The sequence below is a fragment of the Pongo abelii genome, chromosome X, assembly GCF_028885655.2.
Source record: "Pongo abelii isolate AG06213 chromosome X, NHGRI_mPonAbe1-v2.0_pri, whole genome shotgun sequence".
Taxonomy (NCBI): domain Eukaryota; kingdom Metazoa; phylum Chordata; class Mammalia; order Primates; family Hominidae; genus Pongo; species Pongo abelii.
This window is the reverse complement of record NC_072008.2, coordinates 19064355-19090030: the sequence shown is the minus strand read 5'-3', so window position 1 is coordinate 19090030 and position 25676 is coordinate 19064355. Positions and strand designations below refer to the sequence as shown.

Here is a 25676-nt window from a genome sequence, read left to right as displayed (position 1 = left end):
TAAAACCCAGCAATATTTCACAGCAGCCTTCACAGTCACATGTAATGAGAGAAGCTAGCTGGAAATGCCATGCTACTCTTCAAGTGATGAATTAGGAGCTATTCTGAAAAGAAAAATGAATTAGGAAGAACTATTTTGAAAATATTTTCATTAGCCTCTGATAAAATGACATTCCAGTTATATTAATAAAGACTCATAGAACAGAGTTGCTAGGATTTACAGGGGCAAAATCCTGAATGTTTAAAAAAAGGTCTATTTTTAAAATACTTTAAATCACCAAGTGTCCTCAAATAAACTCTTAGATTCTTTTCCCTAGAGCTATAAATGGTTGTAGAGAATAGCAGTTTTATCATTTTTTTCTCTTGTACTGGTAGAAAATGTTTCAGTAAAATATTAGAGATTCATTGTATCATTTTGAACTCTAGTTCATAACTATAATATGTTTTCCCCTGTTTCCCCCCCTCCACCAACTCCAGCTGCTGGATCAACAACAATGCAGTATTCTACATTACGGTGGTGGGATATTTCTGTGTGATATTTTTGCTGAACGTCAGCATGTTCATTGTGGTCCTGGTTCAGCTCTGTCGAATTAAAAAGAAGAAGCAACTGGGAGCCCAGCGAAAAACCAGTATTCAAGACCTCAGGAGTATCGCTGGCCTTACATTTTTACTGGGAATAACTTGGGGCTTTGCCTTCTTTGCCTGGGGACCAGTTAACGTGACCTTCATGTATCTGTTTGCCATCTTTAACACCTTACAAGGTAAGCTTTACAGCATCAAATACAAACTGAATGATCCCAGTTGAATATAAACATGTAGCTACTAAAAGAGTACAGGCATGCCTCAGAGATGTTGGGGGTTTGGTTCTAGACCACTACAATAAAGCAAATATTGCAATAAAGTGAGTCACACAAATTGTTTAGTTTCCCAGTGCATATAAAAGTTGTGTTTACACTAGACTATAGTCTATTAAGTGTGCAATTGCATGATGTCTAAACAAATGTACATACTTTAACTTAAAAATATTTTATTGCTAAAAACTGCTGATACAGAGACACAAGGTGAGTACATGCTTTTGGAAAAATGGCCTTGAGAGACTTGCTGGACGCAGGGCTGCCACAACCTTCAATTTGTTAGAAAAAAAAAAAAAAAAAAAAAAAAGTACTATCTGTGAAACCCCATGAGGTATGCCTGTATATGCAAAGTAGCTTATTTAGTGGCTTATGATATTTTCATTGAAAAACATATTTATTATTGAGAGGGAGTGCTTTGAGATCCTTGGAGGAAAGGTGCTTACTAAATTCAAGAAATGGTGTTTTTTTCTCCTTATTCATCGTTATCTCCTTGGAGAGACCATATTGAGGGGAACCTGCCAGGAACACTTTTTGAAAAAGTCAATTATTCTTCCTTCACTTGGTTTCTTTTAAAAAAAACTTTTGTATTCAAGTAGAACATGCAGACTGTAAGCACACATACCATGACTGTGCCTGTGGGAGCTCACCACTCTCCCCTCCTAGGTCAGCGATTTGGAGACAATGAGAAATGGGAAGGCAACAGACAGACCCAAGTGGCAGCAGTCTTACTTGAAGGCTAATCCCAAGAAGTTGTTGCCCTGGGACACTCAGCGGGAAAGAGAGCAGGCTCTGTGTGTCGCCATCTGCTTTAGGTTTCCCATTGGTTCATGAAGCCCATTCATCTTGGAACCCTGATAGTTGTACTCTTTAGAAAAGAAAATGACACATTCTTTTAGAGCAGTGTTATGAAAGACGTGTCTGCTGTTAATTTTTAATGGAAGTGCTTTGACATTAAAAGCCCAGCAGGCTATTAGGTTTACATTACAATAACAATAATTCACTGTCCCTTAGTTTCCTTTTATTCTGAATCCTCTTTTGGGGATGCCTTTTAATTGCCTTCTCATTGGCTTTTGTTCATCTTTCCTGTTGCTTTTGCTCCCATATTGTCCTTCTCTAGTTCTATCAGGCAATAGATCATCTTGTTGGTTTTCAGAGAAATCCCAACCTGAGGTTAAATTCAAATGCCGAATTTGGTTGTTGGTTCTTATTTTAATTTGGAGGAAGCCAGCAGAGATGCTTGTTTGGTTATATATGGTTATTAATTTTTACTTATAATATAGCAGTTCCTCAATTGGTATATCCAGGTGTTACACCGCATGGTATTACATACAAAACCAAAAACATGAGCAAATTCTTTTTAAGGGTCTTAAGAAAAGTTTTATTTGCCAACCATGGCAATACTGAAAGTAATAGATACTTTAAAAGAAAAAAATATATATATGCCCATATTACACTAATCATTGACATGAAAGCAAGGTACCCACCCTCACATGTTTAATGTGGAAACTGAATCTGCCTTTTTCTTCATTTCCCCAGATTATCTTCTCATTAGAATATGAATGGATAAAAGGAATGAATGTATTGTTTCATCTATACAAGGAAACTAACCCTAATGCACAGGGCTTTTGGGGTGGTTGAATATATATATAGCTTCTGATTTTGGCTTCTCTTATACATGCTGTTTCTCTCCTAATGCAACCAATGGTCGACTCCCAGGGTGACAAATGAATGAAGCTGTGTAATATTCAGACATGGGTCTTGATGGTGGGCACATATACCCTACTAGAAGCAAAACTGTTTTGTTTGTTTTTTGAGATGGAGTCTCGCTCTGTCACCCAGGCTGGAGTGCAGTGGAGCGATCTTGGCTCACTGCAACCTCCGCCTCCCGGGTTCAAGTGATCCTCCCACCTCACCCTCCCAAAGTGCTGAGATTACAGGCGTGAGCCACCACCACACCTGGCCCCTGGTATTTTAAAATGAAGGTTTTAAAGTGAATAGATTGGGGGTTTTTAAGTAGAAAGCAGAGAACCCAGAATTCATCCATTCACTCGGCAAATATTTATTGGCAAAAGCCTTGGGGAGTGGCAGCCATGGGGCTGGCTGGGGAGCCCTGGCCTGCCTTGACTGGGCACCCGAGTGGGTGAGAGGTGGAGTCCCAGGGCCCCTTTAGGTCTTCAGCTTGCTCTCCATGCCAGCACCTGGGGCAGGTCAGGAGGAGGCAGGCAGGTAGGTGAGTGCATCGCTGTACTGCCTGGGTTTGAGGGGGAGAGAGAGATCCGAGCAAAGGACATGGCAGTGGGCTGGAGAGGAGGAGAGCGGGAAGGGAAAGATGTGTGGAGGAGATGGCATTTGACAGAGCTTGGAAACGGATTCTAAATAGGGAGGGAAGGAGAGGCAGGAGCCTAAGTCCAAGCTGGGATCCTGGGTGGATGGCTTGTAATTCCAAGATACGGAAGGCCAAGGACAGGATGTGGGAGGAGACAGTGAATTTAATTGTGGAAATGCAAAGTTATGATTCCTTTTATCATATAAATATTCTTAATCTTACAAAGATTTTCTAAAGGCATCCCCCGATGCCTTTTGACAGCAAGCTTTCCTAGGACTCTGGGCTTTTTATTCAATTTGCAAAATTTCATGTTGCCCACAGCTGCCAAAATAATTATTTTGTGCAAAGTGAGCTTATGACATTCAGCTATTAGCTTGGAATTCATTGTGGGGTTTTTTTCCCTCCTTAGGATTTTTCATATTCATCTTTTACTGTGTGGCCAAAGAAAATGTCAGGAAGCAATGGAGGCGGTATCTTTGTTGTGGAAAGTTACGGCTGGCTGAAAATTCTGGTAAAGATTTACCTCACTTTTTCTCTTCCTCTTAAATCTCAAGGAAAAGATTGTATAAACTAAGATCCAAAGCAAATCCAATCTAGAAATCAGTGAATTCCAGCAAATCTGGCATTTGCTCAACAGAAAATACTGATCGTGAACATTAGGGAGAAAAAAAAATCTAGTGAATTAAAAAATAATTATTCATATCTGGGAATTTTTTGAGCAATAAAATTAATGGGCTGGCTGCCTCTTCAATGAAGCAACAGTAAAATTTTTAGAATTGATTTTCTATTGAGATTATGCTTTTCATTTCCCAAAGTAATTTTTAATATTTACCTTGGTAATTTTTAAAATCTCAACTCAATCCTTTCTCCACAGGTCCTGGTTGTCAGTTGCTTTATTTGTTAGTAAGCCAGACTTTGTGTATAAGCTTTAGCATACATTTGGTTGTAACATACATTTGTTTATTTTGAAGTGATTTTCACATATACCCGGTTGGGTAGTAGAGCAAATAGCTCATCTTTTTTTTTTTTTTTAAGAAAATGAGAAAAATGAAGTACTGTTTGAAAAGCTACATTCCTTTTGCATGAATACCACCTTTGCAGTATCTGGGGGACACGGGAGTCTGTATTCAGAAAACAGCAGTACACATAGTTCAATCATTTTCATGGATTGAAGAACAATTAGTCATTACAACACAGACTATTTGTGTTCTTGTTAAGACAGTGTGAGGCTCTGAATCACTACCTAATTCTATGGATATTTATAGACATAATCAAATTAGCTTGGCCTTTAGTTCTAGGAGAATATAGGTTACTTTTAACCACACAGTCATTTGAAGGACAAATGTAAATAATCCAAATGAAAATACATGTTATCACACCAACTGGTGGAAGGTGACTTCTCCATAAGATCCTGAAATGAGGAATCAGTTGCTTAGGACTTGTTACACTGTGATCTGTCTCTTGCGTTTGAGCTTCAACATACTGCCCTGTTTTTCTGTAATGCTTATTCTGCTGTAGACTGGAGTAAAACTGCTACTAATGGTTTAAAGAAGCAGACTGTAAACCAAGGAGTGTCCAGCTCTTCAAATTCCTTACAGTCAAACAGTAACTCCACTAACTCCACCACACTGCTAGTGAATAATGATTGCTCAGTACACGCAAGCGGGAATGGTATGTATGTCTCAATATAGTATTTCTCAAGCTAGTGTTTATTTTTTAAAATAGTTTTATCCTTTATTGGCATTTTGGCTAAGCAAAGTGAGTAACTATTAATACATATATGACTAGTGGATCAAAATGTGGTTCCCTTACAAAAGAGAAAGTTTACTAATCCAAATTGATTTATTATAGAGCAAATACTGGAACAACGATTTTTTTTTAAGATTTGGTTTTTCATAGTGGGAATTGATGATGATGTAAAAATTTTAACATTTTAAATCCTCACTTAACTATTGTCCAAAGACTTCAGTATTGTGCTATTCTGTGAGAGCAGTACCTAAAATAGCTGATAAGACTATAGCAATTTTTATTACATCTATCATAATATACATGTTCAACATTTTTTTTTTTTTTTTGAGATGGAATTTCACTCTTGTTGCCCAGGCTGGAGTGCAATGGTGCAATCTCAGCTCACTGCAACCTCCACCTCCTGGGTTCCAGCAATTCTGCCTCAGCCTCCTGAGTAGCTGGAATTACAGGCAACCTACGGGTGACTGCCACCATGCCCAGCTAATTTTTGTATTTTTAGTAGAGACAGGTTTCACCATGTTGGCCAGGCTAGTCTCGAACTCCTGACGACAAGTGATTTGCCCACCTCGGCCTCCCAAAGTGCCGGGATTACAGGCGTGAGCCACCGCGCCCAGCCAACACTTTTAAACCTTCCTATTTTTTGCTTTTCATGTTTGTTAATTCTTTCCCACAATGTGGCTGTCTTGTGACAGCACCCAAATCCCCATGAATATGTCAAATACTGGAATATGACTTGTGACCAGTATTGGTGACCATATACGTGACCAATATCTGAACAGATTATTGCTGCCGTGCCTCCTTTACTCATTAATTCTGACATTTCTAGCTAAAACTTCTGTTACATTTTCTTTCTTTTATAAGACCAGGCTGTTCATTACTCATAAAAGCTTACCTTATCTATTTTTACCTTCTCTTGCTTCTTAATATATCTTTTGCATTCTTATGAAAACATAAGCTCTGCTGGTATAGTTTCTCCTTCCATGGAGAATTTGCCTGTATTCATTGTTTTAGGATGTTAGTTCTTTTCATGACTAATTCAAATAAATTTGTGAGAAGGTTCATACGTCTACCAGTTTTCCAATTTCCTGAAGATGGGCGGTCCTGCTGGTGTGTCTAGACTTTTTTTTTTTTTTTAAGACAAGGTCTCCTATTGCCCAGGCTAGAGTTCAGTGGTATGATCACGGTTCACTGCAGCCTCCACTTCCCAGGCTCAAGTGATCCTCCCACCTCAGCCACCCAAGTAGCTGGGACTATAGGAGCATGCCACCACGCCTGGCTAATTTTTTTTTTTTTTTTTTTTTTTTTTTTTAAGATGCAGTCTTGCTGTGTTGTCCAGGTTGGTCTCAAACTCCTGGGCTCAAGTGATCCTCCCACCTCAGCCTCCCAAAGTGTTGGGATTACAGGTGTGAGCCACTGTGCCCGGCCTGTCTAGGCTTTTAAAATACCATAGGATGCCTCAAAATCAAGGTTTCTCAACTTCAAGCACAATTGACATTTTGGGGCTGGATAATTCTTTTTTGTGGAATTGCAGGACATTTAGCAGGATCCCTGGACTCTATCAACTAGAGCTAGTAGCACCCTGCCCCTAGTTATGACAACCCAAAATGTCCCTCTACACCAAATAGCTCTATCAGGAATGATTCAATGTAGGTAAACAGAGGCGAGGCAGTGGGGAGCACAGCTGGTTAGTACATTAGTGTGAGAAAGCAAATTGAAAGGAGAGACATCAAAGGAGCGAGCTGGGTCATCTGGGGCTCTGAATCCATAAACCAGATTTGTCCATATTCTCGAAAGAGCTCAGAGATGAAGCCTCACCTGCCTAGCTCTATCAACATGTTGTCATCCTTTGGGGAATCAGATTTCATGGAAACAGCACATTTTACCACAGTTGTTTAACACAGCTGATTTGACACAGCTACTTTTGATGCTTGACGGTGAGGGTGGGGGTACATTTTAAGGCTGCCAAAATGGCTCAGTGTTTAATATCACATAATATGCATGTCAGATAAACATTCCTGACTCCTCAGTCCTCGCCCCAGCATCTGGGATAGATGAGGAATGGAATTGGCAATTTCAAAAAAGAAAGCTAGGGCTGGGCACAGTGGCTCATGCCTGTAATCCCAGCACTTTGGGAGGCTAAGGTGGGAGGATCACCTGAGGTCAGGAGTTCAAGACCAGCCTAGCCAACATGGAAAAACTCCATCTCTAATAAAAAATGTGAAAATCAACCAGATGTGGTGGCACACACCTGTAGTCTCAGCTACTCAGGAAGCTGAGGCAGGAAAATCGCTTGAACCCAGGAGGCAGAAGTTGCAGTGAGCCGAGATCGCACCACTGCACTCCAGCATGGGCGGCAGAACGAGACTCCATCTCAAAAAAAAAAAAAAAAAGCTAGAAGTTTAATGATTTGTTTATTATGCCAGGCCAAATTGTTCTTGCACCAAAATGTCCTCAAGCTGAAATGCCTAAATGCAAACAGCTGCCTCAGACAGTCACATGCCCTATTTGATCTGTGTCACAGATGGAGCTGCATTAACCATATTCATCACCTAGTTTGCATGAATATTACACAGTTCAGTTCTGAGCTGCCTTAGAGGGTGGGGTACCAGCAGCCATCTCATTTGGTACCCAGGACCACAAGGATCACAGTTTGGAAGCAACATCACACGTCAATTCCATTACTTCTGAGCTGTGTGACCCTGGGGAGAGCACTTAATTTCTGAAACCTTCGTTTCCTCATCTGCAAAATGGGGATAACAGTAGTACCCACCCTGCAGGGCTCTAAATGAGATAATAAAGTGTCCCAGTACTGTTATCATAATCATGTCATGAACTAACAAATGGGCTTATTATTCAGCTTTCTATATAGTCTCCCAATGGTCTAATGATCAGAACGATGGTGCCAAGTAACTAGAGGAGGCCAGCACCTGTGCTCCTCTATAACTCAGGGCCTGCTTGGGGTGGGGAAGGCCCACGTCCAAACCAACAGTTACCCTTGAGTGCCCAGCTGCTCCCTGGCCTGGACTCTGAAGTTGGAATTGGTAGTTTCCTCTTGGGAATTGGTCCTGTCCTGATTTAGTCAGAGGAGCTGGTTTAGTCTACAAGAGAGATGATTTCTTCTTGCCATGACTGTTGGAGCTGGTTGCTCTGGTTTCTCTGGTACAAAGTTTCATTTTATAGGAACCTAGGGAACCAAGAACTTCCTAAGGGTACATATGGGGATCTCTGTTAACATTAACCTTTTGGGAGACCAAAGTATTACCTTAACTTATATTATACATATGCTGCTACTTGAAGTCAAAACATATCCAACCAGAGTTAGGAAGTGGGCCTTTTATTAATATATTACCTTGCTTCAGATTTTGACTGTTTCATTAAAAAACAAACCAAAAAACTGCCATAGAGAACTGGTTTCTGAAGCAATCTCCACTTTGGTATGCTTACTTTGAGTGGGTGGCCTTAGGGAAGTAATGAAAAATAAATAAAATATGAACATATATCACAAATGATTTTAAAAACATATTTTACAAATACATCTTTAAGAATAAAGCGATGTCTAAGTTTGTTTGCTTTTTAATGCTTTCTGTGGATACTTCATGCCACCCACTTTGTGTTTCCTTACACAGGAAATGCTTCTACAGAGAGGAATGGGGTCTCTTTTAGTGTTCAGAATGGAGATGTGTGCCTTCACGATTTCACTGGAAAACAGCACATGTTTAACGAGAAGGAAGATTCCTGCAATGGGAAAGGCCGTATGGCTCTCAGAAGGACTTCAAAGCGGGGAAGCTTACACTTTATTGAGCAAATGTGATTCCTTTTTTCTAAAATCAAAGCATGATGCTTGACAGTGTGAAATGTCCAATTTTACCTTTTACACAATGTGAGATGTATGAAAATCAACTCATTTTATTCTCGGCAACATCTGGAGAAGCATAAGCTAATTAAGGGCGATGATTATCATTACAAGAAGAAATCAAGACATTACACCATGGTTTTTAGACATTTCTGATTTGGTTTCTTATCTTTCATTTTATAAGAAGGTTGGTTTTAAACAATACACTAAGAATGACTCCTATAAAGAAAACAAAAAAAGGTAGTGAACTTTCAGCTACCTTTTAAAGAGGCTAAGTTATCTTTGATAACATCATATAAAGCAACTGTTGACTTCAGCCTGTTGGTGAGTTTAGTTGTGCATGCCTTTGTTGTATATAAGCTAAATTCTAGTGACCCATGTGTCAAAAATCTTACTTCTACATTTTTTTGTATTTATTGTCTACTGTGTAAATGTATTCCTTTGTAGAATCATGGTTGTTTTGTCTCACGTGATAATTCAGAAAATCCTTTCTCGTTCCGCGAATTCTAAAGCTCCTTTTGGAGATGATATAGGATGTGAAATACAGAAACCTCAGTGAAGTCAAGAAATAATGATCCCAGCCAGACTGGGAAAATGTAAGCAGACAGTGCCACAGTTAGTTCATACAGTGCCTTTGAGCAAGTTAGGAAAAGATGCCCCCACTGGGCAGACACAGCCCTATGGGCTCATGGTTTGACCAACAGAGTGGAGAGACCATATTTTAGCCCCACTCACCCTCTTGGGTGCATGACCTGTACAGCCAAACACAGCATCCAATACGAATACCCATCCCCTGACCGCATCCCCAGTGGTCAGATTATACAATCTGCACCAAGATGTTTAGCTTTATACCTTGGCCACAGAGAGGGATGAACTGTCATCCAGACCATGTGTCAGGAAAATTGTGAACGTAGATGAGGTACATACACTGCTACTTCTCAAACTCTCAGAGCCTTTAGGAACAGGAGAGTAGACTAGGATTCCTTCTCTTAAAAAGGTACATATATATGGAAAAAAATCATATTGCTGTTCTTTAAAAGGCAACTGCATGGTACATTGTTGATTGTTATGACTGGTACACTCTGGCCCAGCCAGAGCTATAATTGTTTTTTAAATGTGTCTTGAAGAATGCATAGTGACAAGGGGAGTAGCTATTGGGAACAGGGAACTGTCCTACACTGCTATTGTTGCTACATGTATTGAGCCTTGATTGCTCCTAGTTATATACAGGGTCTATCTTGCTTCCCACCTACATCTGCTTGAGCAGTGCCTCAAGTACATCCTTATTCGGAACATTTCAAATCCCTTTTAGTTAAGTCTTTCACTAAGGTTCTCTTGCATATATTTCAAGTGAATGTTGGATCTCAGACTAACCATAGTAATAATACACATTTCTGTGAGTGCTGACTTGTCTTTGCAATATTTCTTCTCTGATTTATTTAATTGTCTTGTATTTATATGTTAAAATCAAAAATGTTAAAACCAATGAAATAAATTTGCAGTTAAGATCTTTAAGTTTGGTAATTTTCACAAAGGAAAAACATCTGCAGTCTCTTTCCCTGGTGGCCTGGCATGGAAGTGGTAGGACATGCTGATTAAGGCAAACACAACTGGCTGGGCATGGTGGCTCACACCTGTAATCCCAGCACTTTGGGAGGCTGAGGCAGGTGGATTGCTTGAGTGCAGGAGTTCGAGACCAGCCTGGGCAGCACAGGGAGACCCCTGTCTCTACAAAAAATTAAAAATTAGTTAGGCATAGTGTTGTGTGCCTGTACTCCTAGCTACTCAGGAGGCCGAGGATGGAGGATTGCTTGAGCCTGGAAGTTTGGGGCTACAATGAACCACGATTGTGCCATTGCACTCCAGCTTAGGCGACAGAGCGAGACACCATCTCTTAAGAAGACAAACATAACAGTAACATCTTTTGGAAAACAGCAGGTACCCTGTGACTATGAAATTAGAGCAAGGGTTGTTCTGCCTCATGAGATCAGTTTCTGAGGTCTCCTTTCCCATTACTCTTTCAAGATTATCTCTTCAACACATTGCCTTTGGCCTGTAGGCAATGTACAAGACCCAATTCAGATCTCATCCAAGTATCCACTTCCTCAGTGTCAAACAGGTAGGACTACTGAAAAGTGAGAACAGGATTTGGGATTTCTGCATTGCTGGTTAGCATGTGGGATCCCCAAATACAGGAAGCTGGCCTCACCCTCACAAGAGGTCTCTGAGCAATCTCTTCTTGCAAAGTCCTCAGCTCCCACAAAGATGCCGAGTACTAAGTTCATAAGGAAGATGTGAGATCCTCTAGATTGGGGGAGGGGTGAGACCTCAGAAATCAATCCCCCAAAACAGATTATATAACCAAAATATACATAAAAGGATGCACAATGTCCAGTATCCTTTAGGTCCCGCCCCCTTATTTTTCCTACTGTGTCTGTGCTGTGGTCCTTAAGCTGAATTCTCTCATCTATTTTTCTTACTTTAGACAGACATACGGCAGGACAGAGAGTGTTTCTGAGAAGGATCCTCCTTTGGGTTTAAGATTGATCCCACAATCTGAGACTCTATTGTAAGGAAACAGAGGTGGTGCCAATATTAGGAGGCAAGGAGTGTCAGGGCAGAGGCCAGTATTTAAAGAAGTATTTCCTCAAAATATTGGAGTAGTTTTTTGTTGTTGTTTTTTTCTCAAAACACACTGCAGTCATTAACCCCACAAAGGAAGTCTGCTGACTTCAGTGAGCAGCATCATGATCGTTCTTACTGAAAATGGTGAAGTAAGCCAGGCAAGCACCTGTAGTCCCAGCTACTTGGGAGGTGGAGGCAGGAGGATTGCTTGAGCCAGGGAATTTGAGTCCATCCTGGGCAACATAGAAAGACCTTGTGTCTTTAAAACAAACAAACAAAAAACGGTGAAACAGCTTCAATTGGGATACTGGGTTTGTCTAACGAGGTCAACTAGGAGTCGGTCGGTTTGTCAAAGGCCATTTAGACAAAGATCTAATTTACTGCATAACCAATTCACAGAGTGGACTTGTTTGCTGTCATTTTGTCTCCCTAAGAGCATTTTAAGGACTAGTTTGTCTCTGTCTCTGCTCCTTGCTGTTCTAGTTGGAGTCCGAAGGAAAGGAAAAAGGAAAGACTGGGTAGGCATAAGAACATAATCTTCAATTTGAAGAATTCTTATCAGTGTATACCTTTTTTTTTTTCTGAGACAGAGTCTCGCTGTGTCACCCAGGCTGGAGAGCAATGGTGCAATCTTGGCTCACTGCACCCTCCACTTCCTGGGTTCAAGCAATTCTCCTGCCTCAGCCTCTTGAGTAGCTGAGATTACAGGCGCCTGCCACCATGCCCGGCTAATTTTTGTATTTTTTGTAGAGATATGGTTTCACCATATTGGCCAGGCTGGTCTTGAACTCCTGACCTCAAGTGATCCACCAGCCTCAGCCTTCCAAAGTGCTGGGATTACAGGAGTGAGCCACCGCGCCTGGCCAGTATACACTGCTTTCTTTTCATGTTAGTCTCCAGGTACAGCATCAAGAAGTCAGAGAAGGCAAAAATGGAATATATGTTCTTTTAGAATATATTCTTTTAAATATATTTAATAAATATATTCCTCACTGTGAAGAAATCTTGTTCCCTGGTGTTTCCTCTCTTTGTCTCTTAGTCTCAAACGAGCTACAGGAAGCTGGAGCAGAGACAAATTCAACATTCTTTAAAATGTAATGAAAAAATTATTTCCAGTCAACTAAATTATCATAGAAATAACTAAATTTGGTGAATTGGTCATTTTCAGCAAATTCATTCAGAATTGACCTTCTGGGTCAAAGATGGAGTGATTTTCTTTAGAGCCAAAGACCTGAACCCTACAAGAGAAACATTTATTGGTTTCCACCTTGGATGTTAACACGGGGCTCTCTGGAAACTACCTGGGCTGAAGCCTCTGTGGCAGGATGATGGCAGATCCTCTGGCTGGGGTCAGAAAAATCATACATGGTGCTGCCCCAGGGTCCAGTTCTGGGTCTTCATTTTTATGGAGATCATGAATCAGCTTCAGAAACAATAACATTCCCTATCATTATACTATGTCTGATTTTTGACAAATATTTGAGAAATGACTTGGAGACAAGTTTCTATTGGTGATAACCAGAGAATGGCTTCATGGATATGGGGACCAAGATATGGAGGTTTTGCACCTCAGGGATATGAGGATACTAAAATGTGAGACTGATTTATTATATAGCACAGCTTTCTGGTCCAAAATGAATCACTAAAATTTGCTTTGAAATTTAAAAGCTAAAATGGAGTAGCCTGCCTTCTTGGTTTTATCCCAGAATTTTGAGCTTATTGAAGAACATAGCTTATATATTGCTATGCAATCGCATAGACCAAAGCCGAAGCATGTAGATTGCCTATACACCAAAAGGGGTGCAAGTGTGCATAGCAGAATTAGCGAAGAATGAAGTCAGGAAACTGAAAATGTTTCTGTACTAGGTGGAAATGCCAGATAAGGAGCAAAGATCATCAGTTATTTCCCATATAGCTGCAAAATCAACTCCTAAAGAAGGACCCAATGGAAACAAATGCCACAATGAAAAGAAGCAATGATCCCAGCTTTTAGATGCAGATGAATACATGAAAATTCTAGCAAGAGTACCTATTCAGATTCCGAAACATTTAGTGATGATAACAATGTCTAGTTTCATTCACCCCTAGACCACAGCAAATTCTTCATGGAGGCACATCACATGGATCGCTGCATAATTCAAGAGCCAATATTAAGAAAACAAAGTATTATATGAAGTAATATGTGAGCTGAAGAGGGGTTTGGTGCTTTAGTTGAGTGACAGAGTAAAGCCATAGATTTATGTTCTGGAATATCTAACATAAACTTGGTTAAGGACCAAACATAAGGAAACGCAGCTAAGCAGGACTGATTTCATTTACTCATTCGAGCAACATTAATCGAGCTCCAACTATATGTTCAACACTGTACCAGGCATAGTAGGAGATACCAAAAGACTGTTTCAATGAATAACGTACATTCCAATTAGGAAAATATGCTTCATCCACACATGAAAACATAAATAACAACAGGAGGCAATACATTGTGGCCAAGTGACAACGAAATTAGCTATGATTTATTAAGTATTTTTCTACTAGCCAGGCTTGTGCTAAATGCTTTATATTCATCCTCTTGATCTTAAGTCATCCTGTGAGGTAGGTGCTATGATTATCCCCATTTTACAGATGAGAACACTGAAGTTCAAACATGTAAAACGGGATGCCAAAGGTCATACGACTTGTAAATGACAGAACTGACATTTGAACTCAAAATGAACTGACTCTAAGTCCTAAGCTCTTACTAAACCAATGGCTACAGAAATTCAGAAAATGGGGAAGGCTAATAGAGGGGCTGAGCTGGCCGTTAAGGGAAAGATAGGCTTCAGTTAGTCAAGGAGGAGGAAGAAGGGCGGAAGGGGTCAAGCATAGAGTAAATGCATGGAGACTGGCAAAGAGCTTGCGGAAATTGATTACATTAGTCTAGCTGTCCAGTGAATTCCTATGTGGGCCGGATTTTGCTGGACAATGAATACCAGGCCGAAGATTGTGAACTGTAGGTTATCAGCAGCCACGAAACATTATAATGAATGCCAAGTTTCAAGCTGTAGACCTGTGGCAGATGAACTGCGAACCTGCCTGGGGAAGCGGCGCCCAGGTGGCTAGGGGCGGGGTCACAGGCGCCAGATGTGTCGCTGGGGCACCTCTCCGGGCCTTCCCCCTTTTTCTTCCGGGCTGGGTCCCGCTACTCCAGTTCCGCTAGGCGGCGGAGACGGGGCCAGGGGCGGGACTACAATCTTGACCCTCAGAGGGGTGCCCAGGCGGCCGCGGTAGGCGGCCCTCTTTCTCCGGCCTCGGGTGGGACTGGCACCCGTCTCAGGGGGCTCCACACTACCACACAGGGAAGCCAACTCGTCCGCCGCCCGGAGCCGGCTTTCCCTAGACTCCCGAGGGCCGCCTCCTTTTTCGTCCCCCCTGAGGCCGCGACTCTGAGGGTTCCGCTTTGCGGCGGAGGCGGGGCCAGGGGCGGGAATGTGGGCGGGGCCGTGAGGTCGTTTCAGGGCGCGGGGCGGGGCCGCCCCCTTACCTGTGCCCCTCAGGGTTCCAAAGGTTCCACTCCGCGGCAGGGGCGGGGGCGGGTCCAAGGCGCCCAGGTGGCCGCGGCAGAAGGGCCTGTTTCTCTGGCCTTGGCTGTGGTTGGCAGCCGGCCGGGGAGAGAAGGGACTCAGGGAGGCAACCTGGTTCCCGCCCGTTGCTGATTTCGCAGCGGCTCTCCCTGGCCGCCCCCTTTTCCTTCCCCCTCAGGCCGCGACTTGGAGGGTTCCGTTCCGCGGCGGGGGCAGAGCCAGGGGCGGGGCTGAGCGCGGCCTGGGCGGGCTCCCCGGCGGCTGGGGCTGGCGTCTTCTTTCCGCCCGGGGGACCTCTTCGCGACCGCCGGGACGTAAAAGGGGCTTGGCAGGGACGTCCTCGCCCCACTCCCGGAACCCAGTTTCCCGCTGCTCCGGCGAGCGTCGGGAGCCCAGCAGGCCTGGCCGAGGCGGGACCTTCGTCGCTCCAGCCCCCGTCCCCGCCCCCGCGCCTTCCCGCCGCGCGGAGCTCTGGTTGGCTTGCTTTCTAACCGGACTTTGGTGCTAGCGTTTAGAAAAGTCTCGACCTTCTCCGGCCCGGTCCCATCCCAAGAACCGACTAAGGCTGTGAGTGTCCAGGAACCAGACCCGCTTGGAGGCCACAGCCCCGACGTCCCGCGCCCACGCGGCAGATCGGGCGCTGCGGCCCGGGAGCCTCGGGGAGATGCGGAGCAGGAGCAATTCCGGGGTCCGCTTGGACGGGTACGCGCGGCTGGTGCAGCAAACCATCCTGTGTTACCAGGTAAGGAGGGACCGCCCCCAGGGAACGCGTGGAACTGCCCTCTCGTGTAACTCATTCTCCTTCCCAGGCCTCTGGCCCTCTTGTGACCTGAGACCTTGCAATTAAGAGTTTGCTATTTGAATGTAGTCCTTGCTAGCCAGTGATTACCACCCCATTGCCACCCCGTGCTCCTTAAGATTCAGGGGACCTAACTGTTGCTACAGCTACTTTTCACAGAATTCTTTGGCCATTGTTCAGGATGAGAATGAGCCGCCTCCGTGCCCGGGTCCAAACTGCCTCTTTTTGCATTGACTCTGCTTTTTTTGGACGAGAAGAGGTGGAGTGGGGGCGGGGGGGGTTGGACAGACTACACTGAATGAGAACAGTAGACAGGAGTGAAGAAGCTCCTGAAGTTTACTGAGGACTCTGCAGTGTGGGGCGACAGCTACTGTCCCTCCCATGAGCTGTCTTGGTAGAGACCCACCTGGGAAGCCCTTAGGGGCTACTTTGGTTGCTATTTTACAGATAAGAAAATTGTGAGGCTAGAAAGGTCACTGCATGTAGCAGGTCAGACCCAAAGGCTCCCAAGCTCACAGGGTCCTATGACACTGCCCATGTGGTCCGAGGTATGAATATGCCTGCTATGCTTTTGATTCCTGGGCTAAAATTATATGTGGGTCCATCAGTGTAAGACCACTGAACTATTTTTATTCCTAGTGAAGACAGCAGCTATGTTTCTTGCCCTCAATCAACAGCAACTATTTATAGGGCCTTCAAAGTCAATGAAGGGAGTGGCATTCAGGGGTTAGAGGCCTGACCTGCAAGCTGGGAGCCATGGTCATTTCCAAGGCACTGACGGTTTTCCCTTCTTAACTAATTTCTTAGCTTTGTTTCCTCACTTAGGAAATATTTGTGGTGTATCTGTTATATGCAAAGCACTCTACAAAGTGCTGGGGTTACAAAGAATAAATGATCGTAGTATAGTAACATTTATGCATAGGGTATAGGTCCAAAGTCCCTTATCTCTTTTCTTTGTTGTTGTTTGTTGTTTGTTTTTGAGACAGGGTCTCACTCTGTCGCCTAGGCTGGAGTGCAGTGGCGCGATCTCAGCTTACCGACACCTCCGCCTCTCGGGTTCAAGCGATTATCCTGCCTCAGCCTCCCGAGTAGCTGGGACTACAGGCGTGCGCCACCACGCCCAGCTAATTTTTGCATTTTTAGTAGTGACGGGGTTTCACTGCGTTGGCCAGGCTGGTCTCGACCTCCTGACCTCTTGGCCAGGCTGGTCTCGACCTCCTGACTTCAGGTCATCCTCTCACCACGGCCTCCCAAAAGTGCTGGGATTACAGGCATGAGCCACTGCACCTGGCCTCAGAGTCCATTATCTGAAACGCTTTGGACCAGTTGTGGTTTGCCCATCAGAAATGTTTGGCTTTTAGAAAAGTAATATGTGTACAATGTACTATATATACCATATAGTACTATATATACCATAATAACTGCAGCCAGATCTGGGCAGCACCCCTTCGTCAAACAGGTTATTACTTCCACATCAGAATATGAATATTCACATAATTTCAGTAAAGGCTGAAAAGAGTTTCATGTTAGTTCGGCTCATCTTTTGCCCCCAAAAGAGCTTGCTGCAAACTTACGAAAACACTTTAAATTTTCAGAGCTTACTGGCTTTTGAGATTGCACATGAAGGTTGATGGTCTTTATTTTGAGAGCTTTGAGGAAGGACCCCTCACCCAGTTTGTGGGAGCAGTAGAGGAGTCCTGGAAGAGATGATGTTCAAGTTGAGAGCAGGAGAAGAAGTAGGCAGGCAAATGAAGGTTATTTTTCCCCTTCCTTCTTGGAATATATTCTAGTTACATCTATAAAGTGTTTTAAAATCCAAGTTGAAAAACCTTTCCCTTCATGACTGTGATGGAGAAGGCTTTAAGGAGAGCTGATGAAGCTTGGTTCTTTTGTCAGACCTGGGTTTGAATCCCCTGCTCTGCCTTGAATGACATGTGTGACCTTTCTTGATCCCTTCTGAGTCCATGCCCTCATCTGTAAAGTGAGGATAATAACACTTGCTTCCACTGAGTGTTTCTAAGGAAAAAATTAGTGCCTCCTACCTTGTCTGGCACCTACTGGGCAACAGTAAATAATGGGTGCTCTTGGTGGTGTTATGATTTTGATAGAGGCCACACGTTTGTGCCCAGGCCTCGTGGTCCTTGCAGGAGTACTCTGGCTCATGGTGCGCCCTTTCCTGAAGGTCCTGCTACAGCTCCGCATTCCTTGAGCATAAATATGTCTCCCCATTGATGCCAAGAGATCCTAAGTACAGAGACCTTATCAGTTTCCTTCCTTTGCATCAAGCAGTGGCCAAAGGCATGAAAGGTACCCTTAAGTACTTGTTGGTAAAAGACTTCCAGCAGGACCTGAGCCATCCTAATAACCCAGCTATCTGTTGAGGCTTGTCTTCCCTCAGAAGCAAAAGAATTGTCTTCTCATTAAAGCAAATCTGTGAGATTGGACTTTCCTCCCCAACATTTTAATGATTAAAAAAAAAGTTGTGTGAGCCTTTAGTTGTATTTATTTTGGGGGTAGTTGGTGAGTAGCCCTCATGTTTGCCCTCTTTTTCCCTTCGTGTGTCGTCAAGCTCTTCTGGCTAACCAGGATACTCCCAGCACAGTTCTGCTGGGAGATGCCATGCGCCCACAAGTGCAGAATTGCGCCCATTCACCCCCACAACTAGTGTTCACAGTTGTAGAGCCCTAACCCATTCAAGGCCTCATCACGTTCTCTGAGTAATCTTAGGCAGGTCCCCTAACTACTCTAGAAAAACGAATGAGCACTTTTATGTTATGTATATTTTACCACAATTAAAAAAAAGAATGAGCTGCACGAACGGTTTCTAAAGTGTATGCTGTATCTCCCCACCTTCTGTAGATATGTGCAGATGTTTAGGAGGCATTTTTTTAGTGTCAGCTGGTAACAAGCTCTAAACTCTGTTTCTGATTTGCTTTTTAAATTGAGATCAATTTACATTGGTTTCATTTGTTAGAAATCATTTTGTGTTAAATATGCCAAGCTAATCACCATTTGAAGGGGTGGCCTGCCCCTCCACACCTGTGGGTATTTCTTGTCAGGTGGGACGAGAGACTGAGAAAAGAAGACTCAGAGACAAAATATAGAGAAAGAACAGTGGGCCCAGGAGACCGGTGCTCAGCATACAGAGGACCTGCACCGGCACTGGTCTCTGAGTTCCCTTAGTATTTATTGATTACTATTTTCACTATCTCAGCAAGGGGAATGCGGCAGGAGAACAGGGTGATAGTGGGGAGAAGGTCAGCAAGAAAACGTGAGCAGAGAAATCTGTGTCACAAATAAGTTCAAGGGAAGGTACTATGCTTGGATGTGCACGTAGGCTAGATTTATGCTTTTCTCCACCCAAACATCTCAGTGGAGTAAAGAGTAACAGAGCAGCATTGCTGCCAGCATATCTCGCCTCCTGCCACAGGGTGGTTTTTCTCTTATCTCAGAATAGAACAAATGTACAATCGGGTTTTATACAGAGACATTCAGTTCCCAGGGGCAGGCAGGAGACAGAGGCCTTCCTCTTATCTCAACTGCAAAGAGGCGTTCCTCTTTTACTAATCCTCCTCAGCACAGACCCTTCACGGGTGTTGGGCTGGGGGACGGTCAGGTCTTTCCCGTCCCATGAGGCCATATCTCAGGCTATCTCAGTGGGGAGAAACCTTGGACAATACCCGGCTTTCCTGGGCAGAGGTCCCTGCGGCTTTCCGCAGTGCATTGTGCCCCTGGTTTATGGAGAATGGCGATGACTTTTACCAAGCATACTGCCTGTAAACATTTTGTTAACAAGGCACATCCTGCACAGCCCTAGATCCCTTAAACTTTGATTCCATACAACACATGTTTCTGTGAGCTCAAGGTTGGGGCTAAAGTTACAGATTAACCGCATCTCAAGGCAAAACAGTTGTTCAGGGTACAGATCAAAATGGAGTTTCTTATGTCTTCCTTTTCTACATAGACACAGTAACAGTCTGATCTCTCTTTCTTTTCCCTACAGTCATTCTTCTGTTAGAGGTAATAGTTGGTTCACATAATTTCAGTAAGGGCTGAAATTATTAAATTAATTAAATTATTTAATATTAATTATTAATTATTAAATTAAATTATTAGTTAAGCTAACATCTTAACTAATTCCTTTTCCTGTATCTGTGAAAGAGAAGAACTTTTCCCATTAGTCATTTGCCAAATATACTTGCTGCTAAATATTATTTGAATCTTTAATGCAAAGAATGAAAGAGCTATGGTTACAAAAAGGTCCTTTTGCAGGTTTGATTTTGTAAATATATATACTCGAGGAAGTATCTTTAAACATTTGTTGCCTTTAAAAGAAATTTTTAGATTGTTTTGGCTCAGGTAAGAAATATGAACTTTGTACATTTTTTTCACTAACAGCTGTTTGAAGGCTCCTTAATAAAAGTATTAAGTATGAAATGGTGATAAGAGAATATGGATCAGAAGGAAAAACAATGGTCAAGGCAGTGTTCACTGTAACGACAGATTATTTGATATAATAAAGCAAATAACTAACAGACTGGGACAGTAAATACTGTTATTTAATGGCCATGGAATTTAAAATGAGAAGAATGGAATAAATAAAACATGGAGTATGGAACAAATAGTAACAATAATAAAGAGGAATTTGGGAGAGAGTTAAAAAAGATATAATTAAGTATTAGAAAATAATAATATGGCAGAAGAATAGGAAGAGACTGGAGTGAAAGTGTTTTTGTTTGTTTGTTTGTTTGTTTTTTTGAGATAGTCTTGCTCTGTTGCCCAGGTTGGAGTGCGGTGGCATGATCTCAGCTTACTGCAGCCTCCACCTCCTGGGTTCCAGTGATCCTCCTGCCTCAACCTCCGGAGTAGCTGGGATTACAGGTGTGTGCCACCATACCTGGCTAATTTTTGTATTTTAAGTAGAGATGGTATTTCACCATGCCAGGCTGGTCTTGAACTTCTGACCTCAAGTGATCCACCTGCCTCGGCCTCCCAAAGTGCTGGGATTACAGGTGTGAGCTACCGCTCACAGCCAGGGGTGAAAGCATTCTGAGGGCCTTATCCCATTAAGAAGGAGGATGAAGGTATTATCCTAGCTTTTAAGATAAGAGTTTGTGTTTAAGCATTACCGTTAATGTATGTGGCATATATAACTTTATTTTTATTTTAATTTTGAGACAGTCTCGCTCTGTCACCCAGGCTGGAGTGCAGTGGTGCGGTCTCAGCTCACTACAACCTCTGCCTCTCAGGTTCAAGCGATTCTCCTGCCTCAGCCTCCTGAGTAGCTGGGACTACAGGCATGTGCCACCACGCCTGGCTAATTTTTTGTATTTTTAGTAGATACGGGATTTCACCATGTTAGCCAAGATGGTCTCGATCTCCTGACCTCGTGATCCGCCCTACTCAGCCTCTCAAAGTGCTGGGATTATAGGCGTGAGCCACCGCGCCAGGCCTCTGGAATATATAACTTTAAAAACGATTGCAGAATAAAGAAAATCTGATCATCTGAGTGAAGGGAGGAAAAGGCTGCTGGGGAGGGTAGGAAGTAAAGAAAAAAGTGTGGTAAATATAAAGTACAAAATAAGATGCAAATAAATCCAACTATACAGTATTAGTAATCACAACAAGAGTCTTCCTCATTAGTATAGTGGTGAGTATCTCCACCTGTCACAACGAGTATAAATGCTGAAATCCACCAGATAATAGAAATTATTATTATTATTATTTTGAGACAGAGTCTTGCTCTGTCACCCAGGCTGGAGTGCAGTGGCATGATCTTGGCTCACTGCAACCTCCGCCTCCCGAGTTGAAGCAGTTCTCCTGCCTCAGCCTCCCGAGTACCTGGGATTACAGGCACCATCATGCCTGGCTAATTTTTGTATTTTTAGTAGAGACGGGTTTCGCCATGTTGGCCAGGCTGGTCTCCAACTCCTTACTTCAGGTGATCTGCCCGCCTTGGCCTCCCAAAGTGCTGGGATTACAGGCGTGAGCCACTGCACCTGGCCCAGCTAATAGAAATTATTTTTTAAAACTTTTTAAAAGGTGTATGTCATTTGTAAGAGACAAAACCTAAAACATAGGATACTGAGAGGTTGAAAGTAATATAGTGGGACAAGATGTACTGGACAAAACTAACCAAAAATACGTTGATGTATGAATATCAGACCGAGTAGACTTTGAAATTTTTTAAAAATTATATTAGGGATACAGAATGGTATTGCTAGATGACAGAGGGCTAATTCACCAATAAAAATATAGCAATTTTAAGTCTGCAGAATACTAACAACATAGCTTCAAAGTATGTAAAGCAAAATTTGACCTAACTATAAGAGAAGCTGACAAATCCATAATCTTAGTGAGAGTTTTTAAACCCTCTCTCTTAGATACTGTTAGTTCAAGCAGAGAAATAATTAGGCCATAGAAAATTGGAGCACTGTAAGAAACAAATTTGATTAAGTACACTTACATAGAATTCCGCACTGAACCAATAGGAAATACTTATTTGTTTCAGCTTCACAAGATATATTTTTCAAAAAGTGATGACAGATTAGAATATAAGGGAAATCTCAAAAAATACTGAAAGATCAACTTTATGCATGCCACACTTTTTTTGGCCAAAATGCAAGAAAATTAGAAAACAATAACAAACAATTGCTAATGCCTGTCATATATGTTTGGAAACTTAGCAAGCCTGCTTCTGAATATGTCATGGATCAAAAAAGAAATTATAATGGAAATTATGAAAGAGTTAGAACTGAATGACAGCAAAAGCATTCCAAATAAAAATGTATGGGATTACAGCTAAAGTGGGGTTTGAAGTGAAATTTATATCCTTACGTGTATATATTGGAAAAGAAGAAAGATTTAAAAATTAATAAACTCACAGTTGTGAAAAGGACAACAGAGTGTATTCAAGAAAATAGAAGAAAGGAAATAATAAGGGTACAAGCAGCAATTAATGTACTATAAAACAGACAGCAAAGATGGACAAAGCGTAAAGCTGATTTTTTGAAAAGACTAGTAAATAGGCAGACTTCTGGCAGGGTTGGTGAGAGGGATCAGGAGAGGGAGGAGGGACAAATGAATAATACAGGAGTCCCCCTTATTCACAGGGGATACATTCCAGACCCTGTGGGTGCCTGAAACCACAAATAGTAGCAACCCTATATAAACTATGTTTTTTCCCTGTACATAGATACCTATGAGAAAGTTTATAAGTAAGAGATTAAGAACAATAATAATAAAATTGAACAATTAAAACAATATACTGTAATAAAAATTATGTGACTGTGGCCTCTCTCTCTCAAAATATTTTATTGTATGTAGTATTTTCAGACCACAGTTGACCACCAGTAACTAAATGACAGAAAGCAAAAACAGATAAGGAAGGACTACTATATTAAGAGTGGGCTGTTTTCCAGATAAAGATTACCAGTGTTAAGAAAAAATTAAATCCTGATTAGACCTGTATAACCTTTAAAGAAATGGAATGAGTCTAAAAAGTCCTAGTCCAAGATGCTTTTACAGAGAAGGACCAAGGAACATTTAGAGATTGATTTCTTTATGTATCTTGGAAGTTAAAGAATTTGGGCCAGGTGCAGTGGCTCACGCCTGTAATCCCAGCACTTTGGGAGGCTGAGGAAGGTGGATCACCTGAGGTCAGGAGTTTGAGACCAGCCTGGCCAACATGGTGAAACCCCGTCTCTACTAAAAATTCAAAAATTGACCGGGTGTGGTGGCAGGCACCTGTAATCCTAGCTACTCGGGAGGCTGAGGCATGAGAATCAGTTGAACCTGGGAGGCAGAGGTTGCAGTGAGCCGAGATCGTGCCACCGCACTCCAGCCTGAGCGACAGAGTGAGACTTTGTCTCAAAAAAAAAAAAAAGAATTTGACTTTTATTCTGAGTGAGAAGGGAAGCCCTGAGAGGGTTTTGAGCAGGGGAATGATATCATCCAAATCATGTTTGAAAAGAATCACTCCATTGGCTGCATGGAATATTGACTGTGGGGGACCAAGGAGCAAAGCAGAATGAATGACCACTTAGGAAGCTTCTGCAGTTGGAGCATGATGACTCAGACAAAGGTTGTTCAAGTGGAGACAGTGTGGAATGGTGAGATTTGGGGTAAATTTTGAAGGTAGAGACAACAGGATTTACTGGTGGAGTGAGTATTGGGTGTGTGAAAAAAGAAAAGTCAAGAATGACTTCAAGATTTTAGGCTTAAACAACTGGTAGGATGGAATTACCATTTACTGCAATGGAGAAAATTGTGGGGAAGCAAGTTTAGGGTGGAAGATAGAGTTTTGTTAAGTTCAAGGTGTCTGTTAGATATCTGTATTAGTCCGTTTTCATGCTGCTGATAAAGACATGCCTGAGACTGGGCAGTTTACAAAAGAGAGAGGTTTAATTGGACTTACAGTTCCACGTGGCTGGGGAAGCCTCACAATCATGGCGGAAGACAAAGAGGAGCAAGTCACATCTTATGTGGATGGCAGCGGGCAAAGAGAGGAGTGCTTGTGCAGGAAAACTCCCCCTTTTATACCATCAGATCTTATGAGACTTACTCACTATCACGAGAACAGCATGGGAAAGACCTGCCCCCATGATTCAATTACCTCCCACGAGGTCACTCTCACAACATGTGGGAATTGTGGGAGTACAATTCAAGATGAGATTTGGGTGGGGACACAGAGCCAAATCATATCAGTATCCAAGTAGAAATGATAAGTAGGCAGTTGAATATGTGAGTCTAGAAGTTAGGGGAGAGGTCTGGGCTAGAGACAGAAATGTGGGAGTCATTGGTGTATGTGTGGAGGTTAAAAGGCCCTGAGACGAGACGAGATCACAGGAACAAGTACAGACAGAAAAGAGATGAGGTTCAAAGAGGAGACCCCCAAAAGTGGAGAGATCCAGATTATGAGGGGGAGGTACTGCCAAGGGGGACGAGAAGAAGCCATCAGGGAAGTAGCAGGAAAAGCAGCCAAGGGTCAGTATCCCCCCAAAGTCCTATGTTGAAGCCCTAATCTCAATGTGATGGCATTAGGCGGTGGGGCCTTCGGGAGATGATTAGGTCATAAGGGTAGGGTCCTGATGAATGGGATTAATGCCCTTCTACGAAGAGACACAAGAGAGATGGTTCTCCTCACCACCACCATGTGAGCTCACAGCAAGAAGGTGGCCATCTGCAAGCCAGGAGGAGGGCCCTCACTAGAACTTGACCCTGCTGGCACCCTGATCTCGGATTTCCTAGCCTCCAGAATTGCAAGAAATATATTTCTGTTGTTTAGGCCACCCGATCTATGGTATTTTGTTAAAACAATCCAAACTGACTAAGATAGAAGTCGGGAAAGTGATTCAAGGAGGAGGAAGTAATCAGATGAGTAAAAGGCTAATAATGAGACAAGGTCAAGTAGCATCAGGACTAAGAGTTGACCATTAGATTTGGGAATGTGGAAGTTATTGGTGACCATGTCTGACAGTTTATGTGGAGTATAAGACACAAAAATTGGGCAAGTCGAATTCAAGAGAGAAGGGAAGGACAGAAACTCAGATTCTGAGTTTAAATTGTTCTTCTGAAGAGTTCTGCTGTAAATAAGAGCAGTGGTTGAGTGGAGATATGGGGTTGGGAGGGTTTTTTTAAATATGAGAAATTATGTTTCTGGTGGAAATGATCTAGTAGACAGGGAAAAACTGATAATGCAAGGAGCAAAGTCTTGGCATGCATGAGAGCAGATAGATTGTAGCATATATATTGCAGGTGACCTTAGAGAGGAGCACAGATAGCTCATCCATCAAAACAAGAGGGAAGCAGGGCATACCAGCACCATGTTCCCTTTTGATTGCTTCTGCCTTCTCAGCGAAATATGAAGCACGGTCACTAGCTGAGAGTGAGGATGGGGAGGAGTTATTGGA

General features: G+C 42.6%; 2 protein-coding genes and 1 long non-coding RNA gene across 10 annotated transcripts in view; 2 read left to right on the top strand and 1 right to left on the bottom strand.

Annotated features, from left to right (window-relative positions):
* ADGRG2 (adhesion G protein-coupled receptor G2) overlaps positions 1-10296 on the top strand; it is a 134538-nt gene extending 124242 nt beyond the window's left edge. For all 3 annotated transcript variants that reach the window (XM_063721423.1, XM_063721422.1, XM_009234638.4), the window contains 4 exons: positions 477-760; positions 3589-3690; positions 4698-4850; positions 8555-10296. In XM_063721423.1, the coding sequence (XP_063577493.1) occupies positions 477-760; positions 3589-3690; positions 4698-4850; positions 8555-8739 (724 nt within the window). In that variant the 3' untranslated portion in view covers positions 8740-10296. The remainder of the gene's footprint in view (positions 1-476; positions 761-3588; positions 3691-4697; positions 4851-8554) is intronic.
* LOC112130768 (uncharacterized) overlaps positions 1-15056 on the bottom strand; it is a 67809-nt gene extending 52753 nt beyond the window's left edge. Inside the window, exon 1 of the long non-coding RNA XR_002912968.3 lies at positions 14927-15056. This is a non-coding gene — a long non-coding RNA (uncharacterized LOC112130768). The remainder of the gene's footprint in view (positions 1-14926) is intronic.
* A 105-nt stretch (positions 15057-15161) lies between these two features.
* Positions 15162-25676, top strand: part of PHKA2 (phosphorylase kinase regulatory subunit alpha 2) — a 91465-nt gene continuing 80950 nt past the window's right edge. For 3 of the 6 annotated variants that reach the window (XM_009234636.4, XM_054544386.2, XM_002831440.5), the window contains exon 1: positions 15162-15708. In XM_009234636.4, coding sequence (XP_009232911.2) covers positions 15631-15708 — 78 coding nt within the window. In that variant the 5' untranslated portion in view covers positions 15162-15630. The remainder of the gene's footprint in view (positions 15709-25676) is intronic. The other 3 variants (XM_024240598.3, XM_024240597.3, XM_054544387.2) reach the window with 2 other exon arrangements.